Source organism: Belonocnema kinseyi, chromosome 2, assembly GCF_010883055.1.
Source record: "Belonocnema kinseyi isolate 2016_QV_RU_SX_M_011 chromosome 2, B_treatae_v1, whole genome shotgun sequence".
NCBI classification, from domain to species: Eukaryota; Metazoa; Arthropoda; class Insecta; order Hymenoptera; family Cynipidae; genus Belonocnema; species Belonocnema kinseyi.
The window spans coordinates 65,715,227-65,734,538 of NC_046658.1; the positions used below are offsets into that span (position 1 = coordinate 65,715,227).

The following is a 19,312-nucleotide window of genomic DNA, read 5'->3' on the forward strand; positions in this document are numbered from 1 at the left end:
AAGAGGGAGCTCTTCTTAATATTTTGACACCAAAATCATGTCGATACACCTTACCGACTGCAAGTAAAGCCACCCACGCTTTAACTTGACAGACTGTATGAATAAACAATTTACACGTTTCCAGTGCTGAACCATTAAAAATACTCTTTAAAAAATTTGAATCTGAAACATTTTAAAGCAAGTTGAAAATATGAAATGAAAACTGGAGACGAAAGTTGTTGTCCAATATAAAATAGGAACAGTTACAAAATATTTATACTTTTTAAATAAGTAAGAAGGTAACCACTTTTTAGTCGAAATGTACAGAGTTGAATACCTAACTAAAAAATGGAATATTCCAAATTCATCAACTACAATTTTAAATATTATCACTTGAGAATTTTCGATTTGAGGTGAAGAGGACTAAAGTGTAGGGCTTAATGAAAATGCGAAAACAAATCAAATACTTTGAGTTAAGGAGAAGAAAAAAAAAACAACTTGTGGGTTGGCATTCGACAAAATCGACAAAAGTGAAAAAAAATGTTAAATCACTAAATTTAACGATTTCAAATTTAAAATATTTCCTTTTTGGTTAAAAAATGATGACGAATTTGTTATGTTTACAGCTTTTACTAGTAAATAATAAGTAAGAAGTTCGCAATTTAAAAATACATTTTTTGCGCAATAACAATTTTTTTGAAAATGTACAAAAACATGTGTTTTTTTTTATTGAGACATATTCACACATTTACAAAAAAAGTAAATATGTCGAACCTGAAATTTATACAGCTGGAACCAAAGAAACCTTTTATCATTTTACTTTTTCGGGAAACGAAACATATTTTTGTAGTTTCAAAAAAATATAAATAAGAGATTTTTTTCTATTTTAAAAATGTTAAATTTAAAATTTAAAAACGAGAACAGAAGATAATAACCGTTTTCAAATTTTAGTTCTTGTTTTGGATGCCGACTCACAATTTGTTGTACTTCAGCTCAAACGATTCTATTAATTATAGCATTTTTGTTTCACTCTGCTGAACATATAAAAATTGGGTATGTAAATAATTTTATATTTTCTCGGACTTTTTTATATCACTGTGAATGGATTTCCAACGCCCTAAGTATATCTAAATTTTCAAAATAAATTCTCTAATGGCAGAAGTCAATGAAAAATAATTGAAAATTCTTTAAAAATGTAGCATTTCTTTTAAAAAGATCGCTTGCTCTTTTCGACATGTAAAAATAAATTTTGAATTTTCCCCCTATTTTCCCCCTTTTTACATTCTCATAATTTATGATTGAGAAAGTATTAGAATTTTCGGAAATTTGACATCAAAGTTTCTCAACGGATCTCCACGTTTAGAGACCACCTGAATCCTAAAATAAGGTTTTTACGATGGCGTCTGTCCGTCTGGTTGTCCGGCCGTCCGTAAACACGATAACTCTCGAAAAAATGAACGGATCAAATCCATCTTTGGCACACTTTTTTAAAGTCCTAAAAGAAAGGACGAGTTCGTTAACTAGCCATTTTTTTAATGAAAATTTAAAAAGTGAGCGCATTTTGAAAATTTTTGAGACTACTTTTTTCTGAATTTGAAACTTCTATGTACGCACATTTATAGTATTGAAATGGACAAACAATTTATCCTGATGACTTTTTTCGATTAAAAGAAAATTCTCAGAGTTATAGCATTTTCGAAATTTTGTAAAACAACCGAAATTCAAAATTTTAACCTAAACAACGCAAGATATGAAAAAATGTCAAGAGAAGAAAAAAATTGCTTTTTAAAATCCCTATAAGACTGCCATGACAAATTTTTGGATTTTCTTAGAAAATCCAAAATTCAAATTTTGATTGCCCAAAAAATAATGAAAAATCAAAAAATTGTATTCTGTGGTCAAACTATGCAGAATACGAAAAAAGATGAATCAACGAAAATTTAACCCCCCAAAAAATATACAAATTAATTAATAATCACTTCTTGATTAGAGGCGTACTTTTTGTTTTATTCGTGAAAAATAACATTGAAAATAAAAACATCAAATGAATAAAAAATTTGTGAAAAAACCCGTCAAGTTAAGAACAAAAGTTATTCAACTAAAATTGTACGCTTAAAACATATCTAAAAATTTTTTATGAATTACTTTTTGATAAGACGCGTAGTTTTGGTTTTAATCATAAAAATGACATTAAGAATAAAAATGAAAAATAAATGAAACTACAACATTTATATTTTGAACCAAATGATGCAAAATACGAAAAAGTGTTAAGAAGAAATATTAGATTTTGAAACATCCTACAAGTTTTCACTTAACCATTTTTCAATAGGACTAGTCATTTTCTTTATATTTCTCAAAAGTAGTATGCGGAACATCGAAAATTAATATCTTAAGCCAATATACAACGCAAAACGAATCTCGAAAAAAATGAACGGATCAAATCCAACTTTTGCACAATTTCTTTGGTAATAAAAGAAAGAACGAATTCGTTAAAAAGCCATTTAGGATAGTAATTCAAAAAGTCCGAGCTTTTTAGAAAATTTTGAGAATTCTTTTTAGATTCAAAACATTCTATGTATGACTGTTTGTAGTACATCTAAAGCTTTTTTACGATAAAAAATTATCTGAGTTATAGCATTTACAAAACTTAAAAAATCAATTGATAATTAAAATTTTTAACCAAACAACGCACGGTTTGAAAAAAGTAGAGAGAAGAAAAACGTTGCTTTTTAAAAGGCCTACAACATTTTCATAACAACTTTTTGAATATAATTGAACAATCGAAAATTCAAATTTTTATTGCACAAAAAATAAGGAACAATAAAAAAAATAATGTTGTGCTCAAACTATGTATGATACATATGAATAAATATGCGTGAATCAAAATTGTGCTCCCAAAGAAGATTTACAAACTTATTATTACTCACTTTTTGATAGGATACGCAGATTTAGTTTTATTCATAAAAAACATTAATAATAAACAATTAAATGTTTGGATAAACAACACAAGCTACGAAAAAAATTTAACAAAAGCTTAAAATTGAACTATTTTATAGAAAAAATCACCTTTTTAGTTTAAAAAAATGCCACAATTTTGTATAAAATTCAACTACGCGTCCAATAAAAAAGTGATTCATAAAAAATTTCTCATGATTAAAGCAAATATTACGCAACTCATAAAAAAAAAAATTACAAATTTTTATGAATAATTTTTTTATGAGTTACGTAGTATTTTCTTTAATCATGACAAATTTTTTATAAATCACTGTTTGATTGGACGCGTAGTTGGATTTTATACAAAATTGTGGCATTTTTTTAAACTAAAAAGATGATTTTTTGTATAAAATAGTTAAATTTTAAGTCACAGAAAAAAATTTTCAATAAAAAAAATGGTTGATTACGATGCTGCATTAGCCAAAGAGTTAAATTTGTAAGCTAAAAAAATTCACTTTCGATGTAAAATTTTGTAGTTGATATTTCAACAAATCAGATTTTAAATATAGATAAAAAACTCGAGAATATTTATTTTTAACAAAAAAGTTGATTTACAACCAATCAATTCTATTTTCAACAAAATAGTTAAAATTTCAGTTGAAAAAAATTAATTTCCCAAATATACACAAATTTTTTGTTGACTAAAATGTTGAATCAATGAAGGAGCTGAACTTGTAACCTAAAAAGATTTATTTTCAACGGAAAATATATTAGTTGATATTTGAGCAAAACAGATTTTAATTTATAATAAAAAAAAAATTAATTTAACCAACTTAGACAAATTTTCAACAAAACACTTGAATCCTAAACTAAAACAGATTAATTTTTAACAAAAAATTGCATTTTTAACTAGATGATTTATTTTTTACCAGCAAAAAATACGAATTTTCATTTTGTACCCAATAGTTCACTTAACCCTTGTGTTGCTACACGGGTATCCGCGTACCCATCGGCATACGTTTTGTTAAATAACTTTTTACATTCTCATCATTTATGATTGAGAAAGTATTAGAATTGTCGGAAATTTGACATTACCGTTTTTCAACGGATCTCCAAGTTTCGAGACCCCCTGAATCCGAAAATCAGGTTGTCACGATGGCGTCTGTCTGTCTGTCCGTCCGTCCGGCCGTAAACACGATAACTCTCGAAAAAATGAACGAATCAAATCCATCTTTGGCACAATTGTTTTAGGTCCTAAAAGAAAGGACGCATTCGTTAACCAGCCATTTTTGATAAAAATTCAAAAAGTGAGCGCATTTTGAAAATTTTTAGACCACTTTTTTATGAATTTGAAAATTCAATGCATGGATACTTATAGTATTAAAAAGAACAAACATATCATCCCTATGACTTTTTTCGACAAAAAGAAAATTCTTAGAGATATAGCGTTTTGAAAATGTTTTAAATCAACCGAAAATCAAAATTTTAAGCCAAAAAACGCACGATATGAAAAAAAGTCAAGAGAAGAAAAACATTTCATTTTAAAAGACCTACAAGATTATCATGACAAATTTTTGGATTTTCTTCAAAAATCAAAAATTCAAATTTTGATTGCACAAAAAAATAATGAAAAATAAAAAATTCCATTTTGTAGACGAACTATGTAGGATACGAAAAAAGATGAATTAACAAAAATTGTTATCCCAAAAAAGGTCTATAATTTCGTTAAGAATCACTTCTTGGTAGGAGGCTTACCTTTTGTTTTATTCCTGAAAAATAACGTTGAAAAAAAAATAAATAAAAAAAATGTGTGGAAAAACGACGAATGTTACGAGAAAAATATTCAACGAAACCTGTTTACGAATGTCTGTCGGATATCGAGCGCGCAGCGCCAGTGTCACGATGAGAATGTGTACCTCAAAGCCTACAGAGCTTTGAGAAACTTAATCTTTGACTATACTTAATTAAGTAGACAATTCAGAATATGAAGACGCATATAAATACTGCCATCTAAAATAGATCTTTTTGATAAAGTTTTTTTCAAGCATTCTAAATGCAAAGAATAAATATCCGAGTGCGAAGCGCGAGGCAACCCATTATCGAGCGCGAAGCGCGAGATTGAACCGTCGCGCGCCCCAGGCGCGCTCAAACTTGGGAGCGAAGAGATCCGCGCGCGAAGCGCGCGACCAGAGTGTGCCCGCCAGGCGGGCAGATTTTTCTTAAGAAAATTACCCTATTTCCTCCTTTTTGAGCTCCTTTTGAGCTGGGATCCCTTAAATACTTTTATTAAAACATATTTTCAATATTACAGATGAATCAAGTGTTTCGATACTTGTACACAATTTAGAATACGTAACTTAAACATAAAAATCTCGGAAGTTATAAAAATGTTCTAGAAAGCGCAAGTGCACCGCTGGTGCACCTTGAAAACAAATTCCGTAAATAAAATCATGTTAAAATTCAATCAATTTGGGTAATTGTAAAAATCAATGTTATACTTGAAAAAAAATTTTTTTTAATAAAAATGGGCAGGATTAGAGAAGTTCATCGGGCATTTGAGAGGATTGAACGAGCATTTAAGGAAATGTGGTGGGCATTCAGGAAGGTGGGGTGGGCATTTATGAAGGTAGTGGTCATGTATGGAGATTGGAAATCATTAATAAGTAGATTTGATGAGAATCCAATCAATCCTTTCTTCGACCGTCAATGTACATAGTAGTAGGATTTGTTTTTTATAGGTATCACGGTCTTCATTAATTATTCTTACTAATTAATTTTAATTAATTAATTAATTATTCTTTCAATTCATGAAGTCCATAAGAACTAAAAAAAACAACAAATATTTCTCTTATTGGAAATCATTTAAGGGGGTAGCGGGCCTTTAGGAGGGTCAAACGGGCGTTTAGGGAGGTTCACAATTTCTGAGACTGTGGAGGTGACATGATGCTTTTATAATATAGAGAGATATTCTCTTAAAGAAGAAAAGTAGGCTATTAAATAGACTGAATCGGTTTTTTGATTCCAGGATGGTTCATACGTGATTTGTCTGGATTCTATCTCAGCGAGCAATAATTTATACGTACATGTCTCGAAACCGCCGAAGGAAAACTCTTCAGGTGGACTATTTTATAAGGAACTGAAGGCGGTGGCCGACAATTTGGGCTACTCGACGGTTGAAGGTATTCACAAGAAAATTAATCTTGCCGACGAGACCCTCGCGTGGGAGCACGAACGATATAGTATTCGAAGATTGCCAGCGGCCACTCTCTCGAGTTTAAAGAGCCATGAGGATCCTGCAAGAAGAACCTTCTTGGATGTAATTAAGGATGGACAAGTTGATAGACTTTACGAGCACACAACCGTTGTCGCCGAAGCGTTAGCCAGGCATATCTACAACTTGAGTTCTGGTCAGATATTCGTGGATCCATTGGTGAGTTTATGGATTTGAGAATTTCAAGTATCGGCTCAAAGAACGTTCTAGGAACAGAGAATACGACTCACTTGAATCTGTGTTCATACTGTTAGTTTTTTTAATGCGAAATTTTAAGATTATATTTTCTCTCGTTCTAATTTCTTTTTTAGAGTATTCAATATATACATTTCTATTGAATAAATAATACTTTATAGTTTATTCTGTCAGTTTTTGTCGACAGATAAATAAAATCCATCAAAATAGTTGTACTTAAATATTCTAATACTTTTCTAAGGTTGTATCATTAACCTAGATATTTGAAACAAAATAGTTTTATGATTTTAAATTAAAAATGTATTTTTTATCTCTCAAAATATTTTTATCGTAAAATACAAAAGTATGGTCTTGAAACCTCCAGAATTCTAATTTAATAGTTTGAAGTAGCCTAGTTTTGAGAACTGTAATGATTAAAATTTCTGAAATATATTGTATTTTATTCCTGAAACTATTATGAATACCTGCTTTTTATAATTGATACTTTGCATAAATATGTTTTAATTTGACCCCCTCTCTGAAATCGAATGATTAAATTCATCGGATCGTAGGAACTGGAAATCTTTCAATTCTTTCCTTCTTTCTTCAATCTTTTAAATCTAACCGAAACATTTGCGAAATGTTTTAAATCTTTGTAAGGTCTTTATAAAACCTTTGAGATATTATTGCAACCTTAGTCAAATCTTTGTGAAATTTTTGGAAATCTTCGCGAAATATTTGAAACAGGTAGTAATATTTGTAAAATTATTTAAGTCTTTTTTGAATTTTAAGAAAATCTTTGTAAAATCTTTTGGAAATTATTGAAATGTATCTCTTTGTAATATATCTGAAATCTTCGTGAAAGAATTGAAATCTTTCTGAAATCAGTTCAGTTCGTATTTAAAATGTATTTGACATATTTGGTCATATTTTTGAAAATATATATTGAAATTATTGGGAAACCATTGAAGTTTTTGTGAACACTTTTAAATCAATTCGAAATGTTTGAAATCTTTAGGAAATCATTGCAATCTTTATGCATTTTTCAAAATCTATCTGAAAACTTTGCGAAATATTTGACATTTTTTTTCAATCTTTGAAATCTATCTCAAATCTTTGTGGAATAATAGAAGTCTTTGTGAAATGATAGAAGTCTTTGTAAAATAATAGAAGTATTTGTGAAATCTTCTAAATCTATCTAAAATCTTTGTTAAATATTTGAAATCTTTATAAAATCTTTATGAAATCTTCGGCAAATCATTGCAATTTTGTCTCATCTTCAAGAAATCTCTGGATTTTTTTTTTGAATATTTGGTAATATTTGTGAAATTATTGAAATCTTTGTGAACTCTTTGGGAATTCTTTAAAAATCTTTGCGAAATATTTCAAATATTTGATGCTTGTGAAATCTTTCGGAAATCATTTAAATCTTTGTGAAATTATTGAGATTTTTTTTTAAATTTGCGGAATATTTCAAATAGTTGGTAATGTTTGTGAAATTATTGAAATATTTGTGAAATTAGTGAAATATTTGTGAAATCATTGGGAATTTTTTTTAATCTTTGCGGAATATTTCAAATATTTCTGAAATATTTGGTAATGTTTGTGAAATTATTGAAATATTTGTGAAATCTTTGAGAAATGATTGAAGTCTTTGAAAATTCTCTAAAAATCTTTGCGAAATATTTTGAATCTGTGCGAAATCATTAGGGAATCATTAAAATCTTTGTTCAATCTTTGAAATCTATCTGAAATCTTTGTGACATAAAACGCTTGGTGGAATCTATGAAATCTACCTGAAATCTTTGCGAAATATTTGAAATCTTTGTGAAATATTTGTGAATTCTCTGAAAATCATTGTGAAATATTTTTAATCTTTTTGAAAGATTAAAAATCTATCTGAAATGTTTGTGAAATATTTGAAACTTTTGGGAAAACTGAAATCTTTGTGGAATCTTTTACATCTATCCAAAATCTTTGCGAAATCTTTCTGAAGTCTCAAAATCTAATAAGGTTTTCTTTCTTCGGTCGAAGAAAAAGGAGAAACAACTTGGAGTCTTATTGCAAAATGATGGTTTAGATACTTTATGAAATCTTTTAAAAATTATTGTATTCTTTGTCAAATCTTTTAAAACTATCCAAAATCTTTTGCGAAACCTTTGAAATCTTTGGGTAATCATTTAAATCTTTTTGAAATCGTTGGCAATATGAGTTTTATACTTGTATTTATTATTAATTTATTATTTATGCTCAATTTTTAAATAGTATAATAGTATAATAATATTGAATAAAAATGTCTGCCCGTACAAGCTTCTTTGAGCCAACGCTTTAATTGTATGTAATAAACTCTGAAATTAGAGTTTTAAAGCAAAAAAAAAATTTTTTCCAGAGTGTGTCCAAAGAATCTCTTTCGCTTTGGTTGGAATATCTGGCCTCGCAACCAAGAGCAGCTGTTTTGTTGTCGGATAAACAGAACGCACTTGTCAGTGCTCTCAAAGAAATAATGATGCGATACCTTGGGGACGTGAAAGTAACGCATCATAGTCCCGATAAACGAGACCCGGAATTCGTATTTTACGATGTCACCAAAGCGACATTAAATGTCTACAGGTAATTAATTATTATTAATAATAATAATCTTCATTAGTTTTCGTCCGCAGTAATGATTTTTTTACTTGTTTAGAATTATTTTTTTTTTGAGATTGGGTTTCTGTGTTTTCTATATATTACAAAATGACTGTTTATGTCATGTTGACATGCGTTACATTTACTCATTAAATTTACCCAAACATTAAATTAATAATTTTAAATTACAATAAAAAAGTTTTAAATGCACTGCGTCGGTAATTTTTTTGACGCTATTGATTTTATCTAAAAAAATGTAATTCTACTATAGATCGAATTAATTTCAATCATTTCAATCTTAAATATGTTGTTTTTCAAGGGATTTTAGACGGCTCGTTTTACACCGATTAGCCGAATTTTTTGTTGGCTGTAATTTATGAGTATTAGGAGAATCTTTGAAGATGGTGCCGTTGTTTATATACAAAATTAAAAAAAAATTAGTGTTGAAGTATCTGACACAATACTAATAATTGACTTTTTCTTGATTCTGATAGATCTTTTAGTTCCATTTCATAATCCAACGGAAAATTAATTTTAAAAAATTTGAACAGACGAAATAGCAGTGATTTTTTGAAAATATTTTAACTCCATTTTCTGAAAATAGGTGATAGTTCTATTTTTTGTATTTAGTTCTGAGCCGGTACTAATAGGATAAATTTATCCAAAAAGCGTTTGTCTTTTGCCTGCATCTTGGAAAACAGGAAATTGGATTTATTTGTGTAAAAAATTAAAATTCACATTTTTTGAAATAATGAGACGAAATACGAAAAAAATCTTACTTGGAAGTTTCACTTACAAAATAAGAAAAAAAAGTTTGTAAGAACTTTTCTCTATTTTGCCTTTTTTTGCAATTTTGGCTAAAATATGAATAAAGTCGGCTATACTTATATTTTTCTTAAATCAATAAAATTGCTAAAATAAAACTTTTTCCAACTTGTAGATTTACGCATTTATTTTTTGCTTACAAAATATTAGAAAATGTTATTGTTTTAAGAAAAATACAATTATAGCCGACTTTATTAAAATTTTAGCGAAAATTTCAAAAAAAAAAACGCAGTATAACTTTGTTCTTTTAACTTTGATCGTATCTGGCTAATTCAAAAAAATGAAAATGTTTATTTTTTATAAAAATAACTTTAATTGTCTCTGTTTCGAGACGTAAGCATAAGATAAACTCTTTTGGGTTAAATGTATCACATTAGTACCAACTTAGGAAAAAATCAAGAAAAAATGAAACTGATTCTTTGAGAAAATTCAGTTTAAAGATTTTCAGAAAAAATGGTAAGACTCATAAATTAGGCAAAAGATTTTTTTTCTTAAAAATGCCTTAAAAAACAATTGATTTTTTTACGAAAACGAATCTGTGACTTCATAGTGCACAGCCTGTCCGATTTGAAATTTATTTGGCCAGTAGTATTGTAGGTCTTCTAAATTAACCATTTAAAATTGAAACTTTAAATATAAAAAAATTAATGTAAGTATAAGGGACCGTACTTAAATTACGTAACAGCTCAAGAAGGGGGAGGAGTCGAGATATTTTTTTACGATATGTCAGGGAATATTCAATAATTTTGTTGAAAAGTCAAGCGTTTTTGTTGAAAATTGAACTGTTTTATTGAAAATTTGTCTTTTTGGGCTGAAAATTCAAGTATCGTTGTAGAAAAGTTACTTCTTGTTTACAATAGATGATCTTAGTATAAATTTCGTCTTTCTTGGATAAGAATGCAACTGTTTGGCTGAGAATTAATCTTTTTTGCTTGAGCATTCAAGTTTTTTTTTTAATTTTGGTTGATCTATTTGGTTAAGAAATATTTTTTTAAGTTGAAAATTCATCTCTGGTTATAATTGTAACTATTTTACTGAGCATTCATCTTTTCTAATTGAAAATTCAACTGCGCGAACAGACGTTGAATTGCTTTATTGAAATTTTTTAAAATGAAGATTTATCTCTTTGGTTGAACTTTTAACTGTTTTGTTAATTTTTTTTTTTTTGCTGAAACTTTATATTTTTTGGTTGAAAATTCAATTTTTGCACAGGAAATTCGTTTTTAGGTTGAAAATTCAACAATTTAGATGAACTTTTTCTTTTATGACTGAAAAATCATTGTTTGTTGGAAATTCGTCTTTTTGCTTAAAAAATTATACTTTCATGATGAAATTTCATCTGTTTTCGTTTAAATGTCAACTATTACATTTTTTGTTGAGAGTTAATCTTTTACAGTTGAAAATTCAATTATTTTGTTGAACATTTATTTATTTCGCTTAAAATTCAAGCATTTTGTTAAAAAATTATCTTTTATGGTACAAAAGTTTTATTCCATTTATGAAAGATCCTATATTAAAAAACATTACACGATTAAAATGTGGGTATGTACTTAGTAGGAATCAGGGGAAATTAAGAATTGGTCAAGGAAAAATAACGGAATTTTGAAAATTAAGTTTTCACTCTGCAGAGTAGTATTGACCCTAATTAAGTAAATTCCATAATTAATCTTGCTTCAAATTAAAAGCCTTATAGTTCCACAATTTATAAATGGAACCGTTACAGGTTAAATAATTTTAATACAAATATTCAAAATTGCGTTTAAAATTTAATTTCGTAATATTTCTTTTATACAATTTCAAATCAATTGAAATAAAAAAGTTTTGAATTGAAGGGTTTCAAAATTTAATAATTTAAAATTGAAATACTCGAAAAAATGTGGTTTCAATTTAAAATTGCAAGTATAGCTTCAAAATAAACCAAAAATTTTAATTTGATTGACCAAAATTGTAGAATTCCAAACGATCTTTTCGAATTGTAGAATATGAAATTGAAAGCAAAACATTAAAGAATCTGCAGATGAGAAAAACTTTTTTTTTATTTTTCCAGTGAAACTTTCAGTGTAGAATTTTTTCATATCTCGTCTAATTATTTCAAAAAATGCGAATTTTCATTTTCCATACAAATAAATCCACCAACTTAGAAAAAATGGGACGATGGCTTTTTTGAGAAAATGAAGTTCAAAATTAAATAAATTTTTATTTGATGTACTGAGAATTTTACAATATCAGATATGTACCCTTGAATGTTCTACAATTTAATAGTCAAGGCTTTCAAAATGTAAAAATTAGAATTTTTCATTTATGTTTTCAAAATGAATAGTTTTATGTTTAAGACAATCAAAATTTAATACATTAAAAATGTAAGTTAAATTTTAAACCTAAAAAAATGAACCGTTTTAAATTATCAGCTCATAATCAAATTTGAAAATTTGAAATTAAATATGAAAAATTAACAATCTATGACCGATACACATTTAAAATTTAACTATTTCGATATTTAATAACTTCTAATTGGAAACCTGCAAAATTCCGAAAAAGCATTAAACGCTGTTTTTTTATATGTTTTTTTATATTATTAATTAATAAGGCAATCTGTGATGATGCTAGTTAAATATTTAATATGCGTGTAAAAATCTTACAATTTCTTTTCGTATCATTCGCTTTTTTCACCATTCTCCGTATTTTCGATTATAGTGTGAAGCCAGCAGTGTTCGACCTCTTCCTGACAATTGCCATAGTATTGTACTTAGGAATCGTGTACCTAGCAGTGCACAACTTCCCACGCGTTTACGCCCTAGCAACTAGGCTCTTCGTCAAGACTAAGGTATCATAAATTGCCGATGTAATTATACCTCGCAAAACTCGAACTGACATTGAAAAGTAGAGTCTTTTCAGCGTTATTTAAATTACGTAATACTTAATTTGTGAGAGATGATTTCTTACAAATTCGAGCAATAATTCATTGAAGTAACTTACAAATTGTCTACAATTAAGTTTATAAATTAATGGCGAGCCCCAAAAAGGGCACCCCTTGCGCTGAAGAGAAAAATCTTTTACCATTTTCGTACGGCAGAGTTTTGCGGAAAGCGTACGGACATTGCCGTACTAAATTTAAAAAAGTTTAAAAAACAGCCAACATTTTTACAAGAAACTATGAAACTAAATACAAAAATTGACACCAAAAATTACAGAAACGTAGAAATTTTGTTTTTATTGAGACGAATTTTGTATTTTGTTGCAAGCTTTGTTGCCATATATATTACAATCATACAACAGTAAACAAAAAAATCGTTTAAATAATAGAAAAAGGTCTAATTTCTTGTAAGTTTTCTTGTAATTTATTTTAGTTATTTGTATTTTCATATGAAAATTGTTAGAATTTTTCCTAATTATTTTTAAAAAATTTTCCTTCAGATTGAAAAAAAATTGGATTATTTTTGGTGAAATTTTTGATAACAAACAGAAACTATCTAATTAGGGTTTTTTAAGACGGAACTTTTTTCATTCTTTTCTGAAATTTTTATTTTACGCTACGCCCCGATAACAATTAGTTCATGTACGAAAATCGAGTTGGATTTTTCATCGGTGCAGGTTTTGTATTTTATTTCCAACCTATTTTTTTCATTCGTTACGTGCCGTCAAATTTTCCTAGTCCTTTACAATACTTAGCGAACAAATTAAATATCTAGAATCGTTTGTCTGGACGTAAGATTAAAAAAAAAAAAATGTCGAGAAATTCGATTCCTCCCATTGAAAATTGCAAGACCAAAATAATTTTATAATCGCCCTATGATACGTCGAATGTTACTCGTGTTTGGGATGCATTTTTCTCTGGTTCTTTAGTCGGAAGCTTTTGTGTACCTCGTGCGAGAAAATCTGAGGACAGAAACCCGCAGGAAATGTTTTTAATATAGAATTTTATTCAAGTTTTGCCCTTTCATCGTCAGAAAGGCAGAATAATAGTGAGAACCATGCAATCATTTGTGAATAATGTCTGTAATTCACTGTATAAATAGAAATAAATAATTAATTATGTTTTTTTATGCATTATATTCCAATGGAATAGAATTGCTTTCTCATAGAGGAAGAATCGAATGTATGGAGCTAAAGTCGTGAATTTACTAATCCATATGCTGCATCTTATTCAGATGAAACGAAAGTGTAAAAAATGAATGATTAAATATGTATTATATACAATAAACGTTGGCCAATCCGAAAATTTGAATCTAGTCTTTATTTACTGTTATTCTTCGCTGATTGATGAAAATAATATGTCTTATCCTTTAAAGGACAGAAATATATACCGGAAATATAAAAATGAATTAACAATATTTTTAACTCGTCTACTTTTTAATTTCCAAGCTTTGAATTGAACGATATTTTCTCATTTTTAACGTAAACTTAAAAAAAATTTATTCCCCATAGACGGAGGTTTGTATTTACCTAAATTTTCAAATCTACTTTTCTGACATTTTGATATAATCCTACCCTAGGAGCTCGAAAATAATTTTGTTTGTTCTTGTTTATATTTATAAACACTTTTTTAATATTCAAAATAAGAAAAATACAGTACTGTATTTGACATATTTGTTCGATCTTCGAGGCACCTGGAATGATCTATTGACTTACCTTCTATGAGCTTTATGATATAGCAGTACCGATTTCTAAATTTAAAAATATATTTTTTATTTTCTTGATACGAGGAAAACTTTTTTAATATTGGTAATACAGCCTATTTGTCTATTTTTCAAATAGATATTGCAAGAATAGTGTATATTTCAATTTTTTCTTAAATTTTCAATAACTTCCTTAATGATCAATATTTTCTAATATTCTTGGGCTAATTTTGAAGCTATTTTTCCGCAGTATCATTACAGCTTATAAGTATAAATCTTGAAAATTGCCTTATCGAATTGTAAGGACTTGAAGTTTTAATAAAAAAATTGGAAAATTTTGAAAACATCTTATTTGTAAGCAATTCAGAATAAAAATTAAATAAATGTATGTTTTGGTTACTACAAAGAATATTGCAATTTTTCTTACTTTTTTTTACTACTTTAAGTTATTAAAAATGTAAGAAAACATTGAAATGTACAGTATTCTTGAAATATCTACTTGAAAATTGACAAATAGGATTCATCCAGGGCTCATTTTCTACAGAATTTTGAGAGCAAAAAATTTTAGCTCTTACATATTTAAAATTGAGAGAACTTAATCATCAAAAAAGAAGTGTATTCAAACTTTCGGCCTGTACTGTAACAGTACTGTATTTGATGCAATTATATATATGATATATTTTAAACATTTAAAAAATGTAATAATTAAATTAATATCAAATAATTAAAAATTTGATTATTAATAAGTGAGCAAATGTATATTTCAGTCATACTGTTAAGAAGTATAATTTCTAAATAAATGCCTTAAGTATTATCGATATACTTTTAATGGAATATCTTTCCAAAATTAATTATATATCAAATTGAAAGAGTTTTAAAATAAACAATTTGATTTAATCACATTCAAGAGTATAACATATAAAATTGTTAGCGTTCAAACTTAAAACGGCTGTGAATTGAAGAATTTAAAGCCTTAATAAAATTAAAGATTTAATAAAATGCCTGAAGAATAAACAATGCTAAATCAAAACCTTCATCTTCTATTAATATAAAACACTTAAAGTTTTTTTCTGAAAGTTATTCAAATTGAAAATTCTCAATTAAGTAGAATTCAAATAAAAAACGATTCGAGTTTGGAAAAGAATGAAGTTGAAATTAAATGGAGAAATTATTTTATATTTAAAAATAATTCAGATAAGAGTGTTCGTAAAATTGGAAGCTAATTTTTTTGTTAACAATTCAAACTATGTATATGTTCCTTGGATTGCAAAACACTTCAATATCAAATTTATTTCGGTTGGAGGATTTTCATTGATTGGATTAAAATTAGTGAAGTAGGAATACATTTTTAAAGATTTTTGTTGCTTTTGCAAATATTTTAAATCAGAGTTTAACAAGTTTTAGTTTATACGAATATTCTTCTTTAAAGATATTTTTCTCTTCTTCTAAAAGTCTCAAATTTTCGCGAATGGAATTAACAGCATAATATTTAGGTTTTTTTTTCATTACCTTTGAAAAAATCTGGAAAAGTCCTAAAATTTAGAATTAAAAATTCTGTAGAAACCCTGATATAAGAAACTTAAGTTTTATACAAAATGTCATCAAATGACAGCAAAACATAAAAATAGAACTTCTACAAATTAAGTTGTGAATTTAAACAAAATCTTGTAGAGATTCAAAATACCTACATAGAATGCAAAATTATAAATATAATTTTCTGGAAAACTATAATTGGAAAATAAATAGTATTATTCTATAACATTTGTTCAAATATCTGGGTCCTTAGTACATAATTACATGTTATTGTTAATAATCACTTAAACATTAAAATAGTGGCAGATAATCAAACAAATTGTTATGTATATGCTTGTTAGGTATGTTGAATATTAAAGCTTTCACTCTCCAGAAGATGACGGCAAACCAGTTCGACCAGTTTTGTAGACTTATTTTTCTCTATTTTTCAATCATTAAATCAGTCTTCAAAACTATCTGTGTGCCGACTGTTCAATTAATATTGAAGATAACTATGAGCCGAATTTTATTAAAACGTATGTAAATTTAAAATAATAATTTTCTTAGATTAAAAAATGAATTCAGATATTATTTAAATTTAATTAATTAGCAAATAAATTTGCCATATTTATAGAAACTTTGATAGCAAAATTTCTAGCAAATGGCTATAGACTTCAGCACACGCATAATTTAAAATCGGTTATTCAATCACAATTGGAAACGATTAAAAAAGCGGGTACATGGAAAGCAGAAAGAATAATAGCTTCGCCGCAAAGGACTCAAATTTTATTAAATAATGGGAAAAAAGTCCTGAATTTCTGTGCCAATAACTACCTAGGATTATCCGTAAGTTTAAAATTGATTTTACATTTATCAAATCTAAAATGATTTTTCTCAATCGGCTTGTTAAATTCGCAAGTTATTAAATTTTATTTTCCAATATCGTAACAACTTAAAATCCAATTACGATTTTATTAGGACAATCCTAAAGTGATAGAAGCAGCGAAAAATGCATTGGATAAATATGGAGCTGGTTTGAGTTCAGTTAGATTTATTTGCGGAACACAAGAAATTCATAAAGAACTAGAAAACAAGATCTCAGCTTTTCACAAAAGAGAAGACACTATAGTTTATGCCTCATGCTTTGATGCAAATGCAGGGATTTTTGAAACGCTATTAACTCCTGAAGACACTGTTCTCAGTGATGAATTAAATCATGCTTCTATAATAGACGGCATTCGTCTTTGCAAAGCCAAAAAATTTAGGTACAAACACAGAGATATGAAGGATTTAGAAGAAAAGCTTAATGAAAGTTCAGGATCTCGATTAACACTAATTGCGACAGATGGTGTTTTTTCCATGGATGGTACTGTTGCCCCCCTTAAAGACATAATAGAACTTGCCAAAAAATATAACGCTTTAACATTTGTGGACGATTGCCATGCAACTGGTTTCTTCGGAAAAACTGGACGGTGAGTTTTATTGAATAAAAAAGCTGCAAATTAATAAATTGATAAACATTTTGAAAAATTAACAGCATGAAAGTAAAATTGACAATTTGTAAGATAGTATTTTTTTAGGGGAACCGAGGAGCATTTTAATTATTTAGGTGGGGTCGATATAATAAATTCAACTTTAGGAAAAGCCTTGGGAGGAGCAGCTGGTGGATATACAACAGGACCGAAAGAATTAATTGCTTTATTGAGACAACGTAGTAGGCCTTATTTATTTTCTAATTCACTACCACCACCAGTTGTCGCCTCAGGAATTAAGGTGACAAAAAAAAAAAGATTCTCTGGTTAAATATGGAAATAAGCATTTGAAAATATTTTGCGCAAACTAAGAGAATTATTTGCAGGTTCTTGATCTTATAAGTAACAGTACAGACTTTTTGCAAAGAATGGAAGACAATACTCATCATTTTAGAAGCAGAATGACATCTGCTGGATTTATAATTAGCGGTGATAATCATCCTATTTGCCCTGTCATGCTCGGAGATGCTAAATTAGCATCTGACTTTGCTGAAAAGATGCTGGGTGAGATTAAAACTAAATCTGAAATATAATAGAATTCATTTATACAGAAATATATTATACACGGAATATACTGTACTCAAAGTATAGTATACTGATTATATTTATCCTACAGATATTTTTGTACACAGAATATATCATACCCAGAAATATATAATCATTATTTTATTCCAAAAATAGTCTTAAAATATAGTGCACAAAATTCATTCTACACATATTTTTTGAATACTTTCTACACAAATATTATGTGGAAAACTTTTCAAACAAAAATCATATTTTCGCAAATTATTCACCATGGGGAACATAAAATCAGACTTCACACTTTTGTCTCTATGATAAGGTGACTTTTCATGAAAATCAGGGAATAATAGGGGAACAAATTCTTTAAAGAAAAATAATTGTATAGGTATCATATCGAATTCATTATGAAACAGTTCAGATTTCAATTCGAAATATATTGCATTTTCAACAAAGTAGTTGAATTTTAGACCAAAAAAATTAATTTTACACCAAAAGCGATAATTTTTCAAAGAAATATTTGAGTTTTTTAATTAGAAAGTCGAAGGTTTTAGAAGCAAGTTATCTTTTAAACCCGAAAAGATAAATTTTTAACAAATAAGTTCATTTTCAACCAAATGATTCAATTATTCAAAAAAAAAAAATATATATATGTTCAACAAAACAGCTGACATTTGAAATAAGAAAAATTACTATCTAATAAAATTTTTAAATTTATAAATTAAATGATTATCTTTCAATCAAAAATAGTTGGATTCTTAACCAAAGATATTCATTTTCAACTAATATCATGCATCTTTAACTACGGTACTTAACTTTCCAGTTAGAGAATGAATATTTAACAAACGAAAAAACGATTATTCAATGCTGGAAAATAATTTTTTTGAGTTTCTATATACACAAAGAATATTAATTTTAGACCAAAAATTTTTATTGACAATCAAATAGTTGAACGATTTTTTAGAAGACTGTTTAACCTTTAAAGAACGGAAGATGCAAAAAAGACTAATTAAAAAAGAAAACAGTTGAAGTTTGACAAAAAACATGACTTCAACAAAATAGTTGATTTTCCAAAAAAAGAATTTAATTTTCATCATTTATTTGATCGTTGATGTATTTTTAACCACATAATTCAATTTTCAAATAAAAAGATAAATATTAAACCTAAAATGGAATTGTTGATTTCTCAGTTTAAAAAAATTAATTTTTGACAAAATAGTACAGTTTTCAATCTATGAGATAAGTTTTCAACTAAATTGAGTAATTTTCAACAAAAAGTAAATTTCAAATAAATGAGTTCAAATTTCAATGTAGTAGTTTGTTTA

The 19,312-nt window shown here is 27.6% G+C and overlaps 2 protein-coding genes across 5 annotated transcripts in view; both read left to right on the top strand.

Moving 5' to 3' along the window:
- The window catches only part of LOC117166845 (nicalin), a 24,263-nt gene extending 10,236 nt beyond the window's left edge, over positions 1–14,027 (top strand). The window contains exons 5-7 of the mRNA XM_033351194.1: positions 5,939–6,343; positions 8,748–8,968; positions 12,503–14,027. Coding sequence (XP_033207085.1) covers positions 5,939–6,343; positions 8,748–8,968; positions 12,503–12,641 — 765 coding nt within the window. The 3' untranslated portion in view covers positions 12,642–14,027. The remainder of the gene's footprint in view (positions 1–5,938; positions 6,344–8,747; positions 8,969–12,502) is intronic.
- A 2,307-nt stretch (positions 14,028–16,334) lies between these two features.
- Positions 16,335–19,312, top strand: part of LOC117166846 (2-amino-3-ketobutyrate coenzyme A ligase, mitochondrial) — a 3,960-nt gene continuing 982 nt past the window's right edge. The window contains exons 1-5 of one of the 4 annotated variants that reach the window (XM_033351197.1): positions 16,335–16,472; positions 16,583–16,782; positions 16,915–17,408; positions 17,517–17,709; positions 17,795–17,972. In XM_033351197.1, coding sequence (XP_033207088.1) covers positions 16,451–16,472; positions 16,583–16,782; positions 16,915–17,408; positions 17,517–17,709; positions 17,795–17,972 — 1,087 coding nt within the window. In that variant the 5' untranslated portion in view covers positions 16,335–16,450. Of the gene's footprint in view, positions 16,473–16,546; positions 16,783–16,914; positions 17,409–17,516; positions 17,710–17,794; positions 17,973–19,312 lie in introns of all 4 variants that reach the window. The other 3 variants (XM_033351195.1, XM_033351196.1, XM_033351198.1) reach the window with 3 other exon arrangements.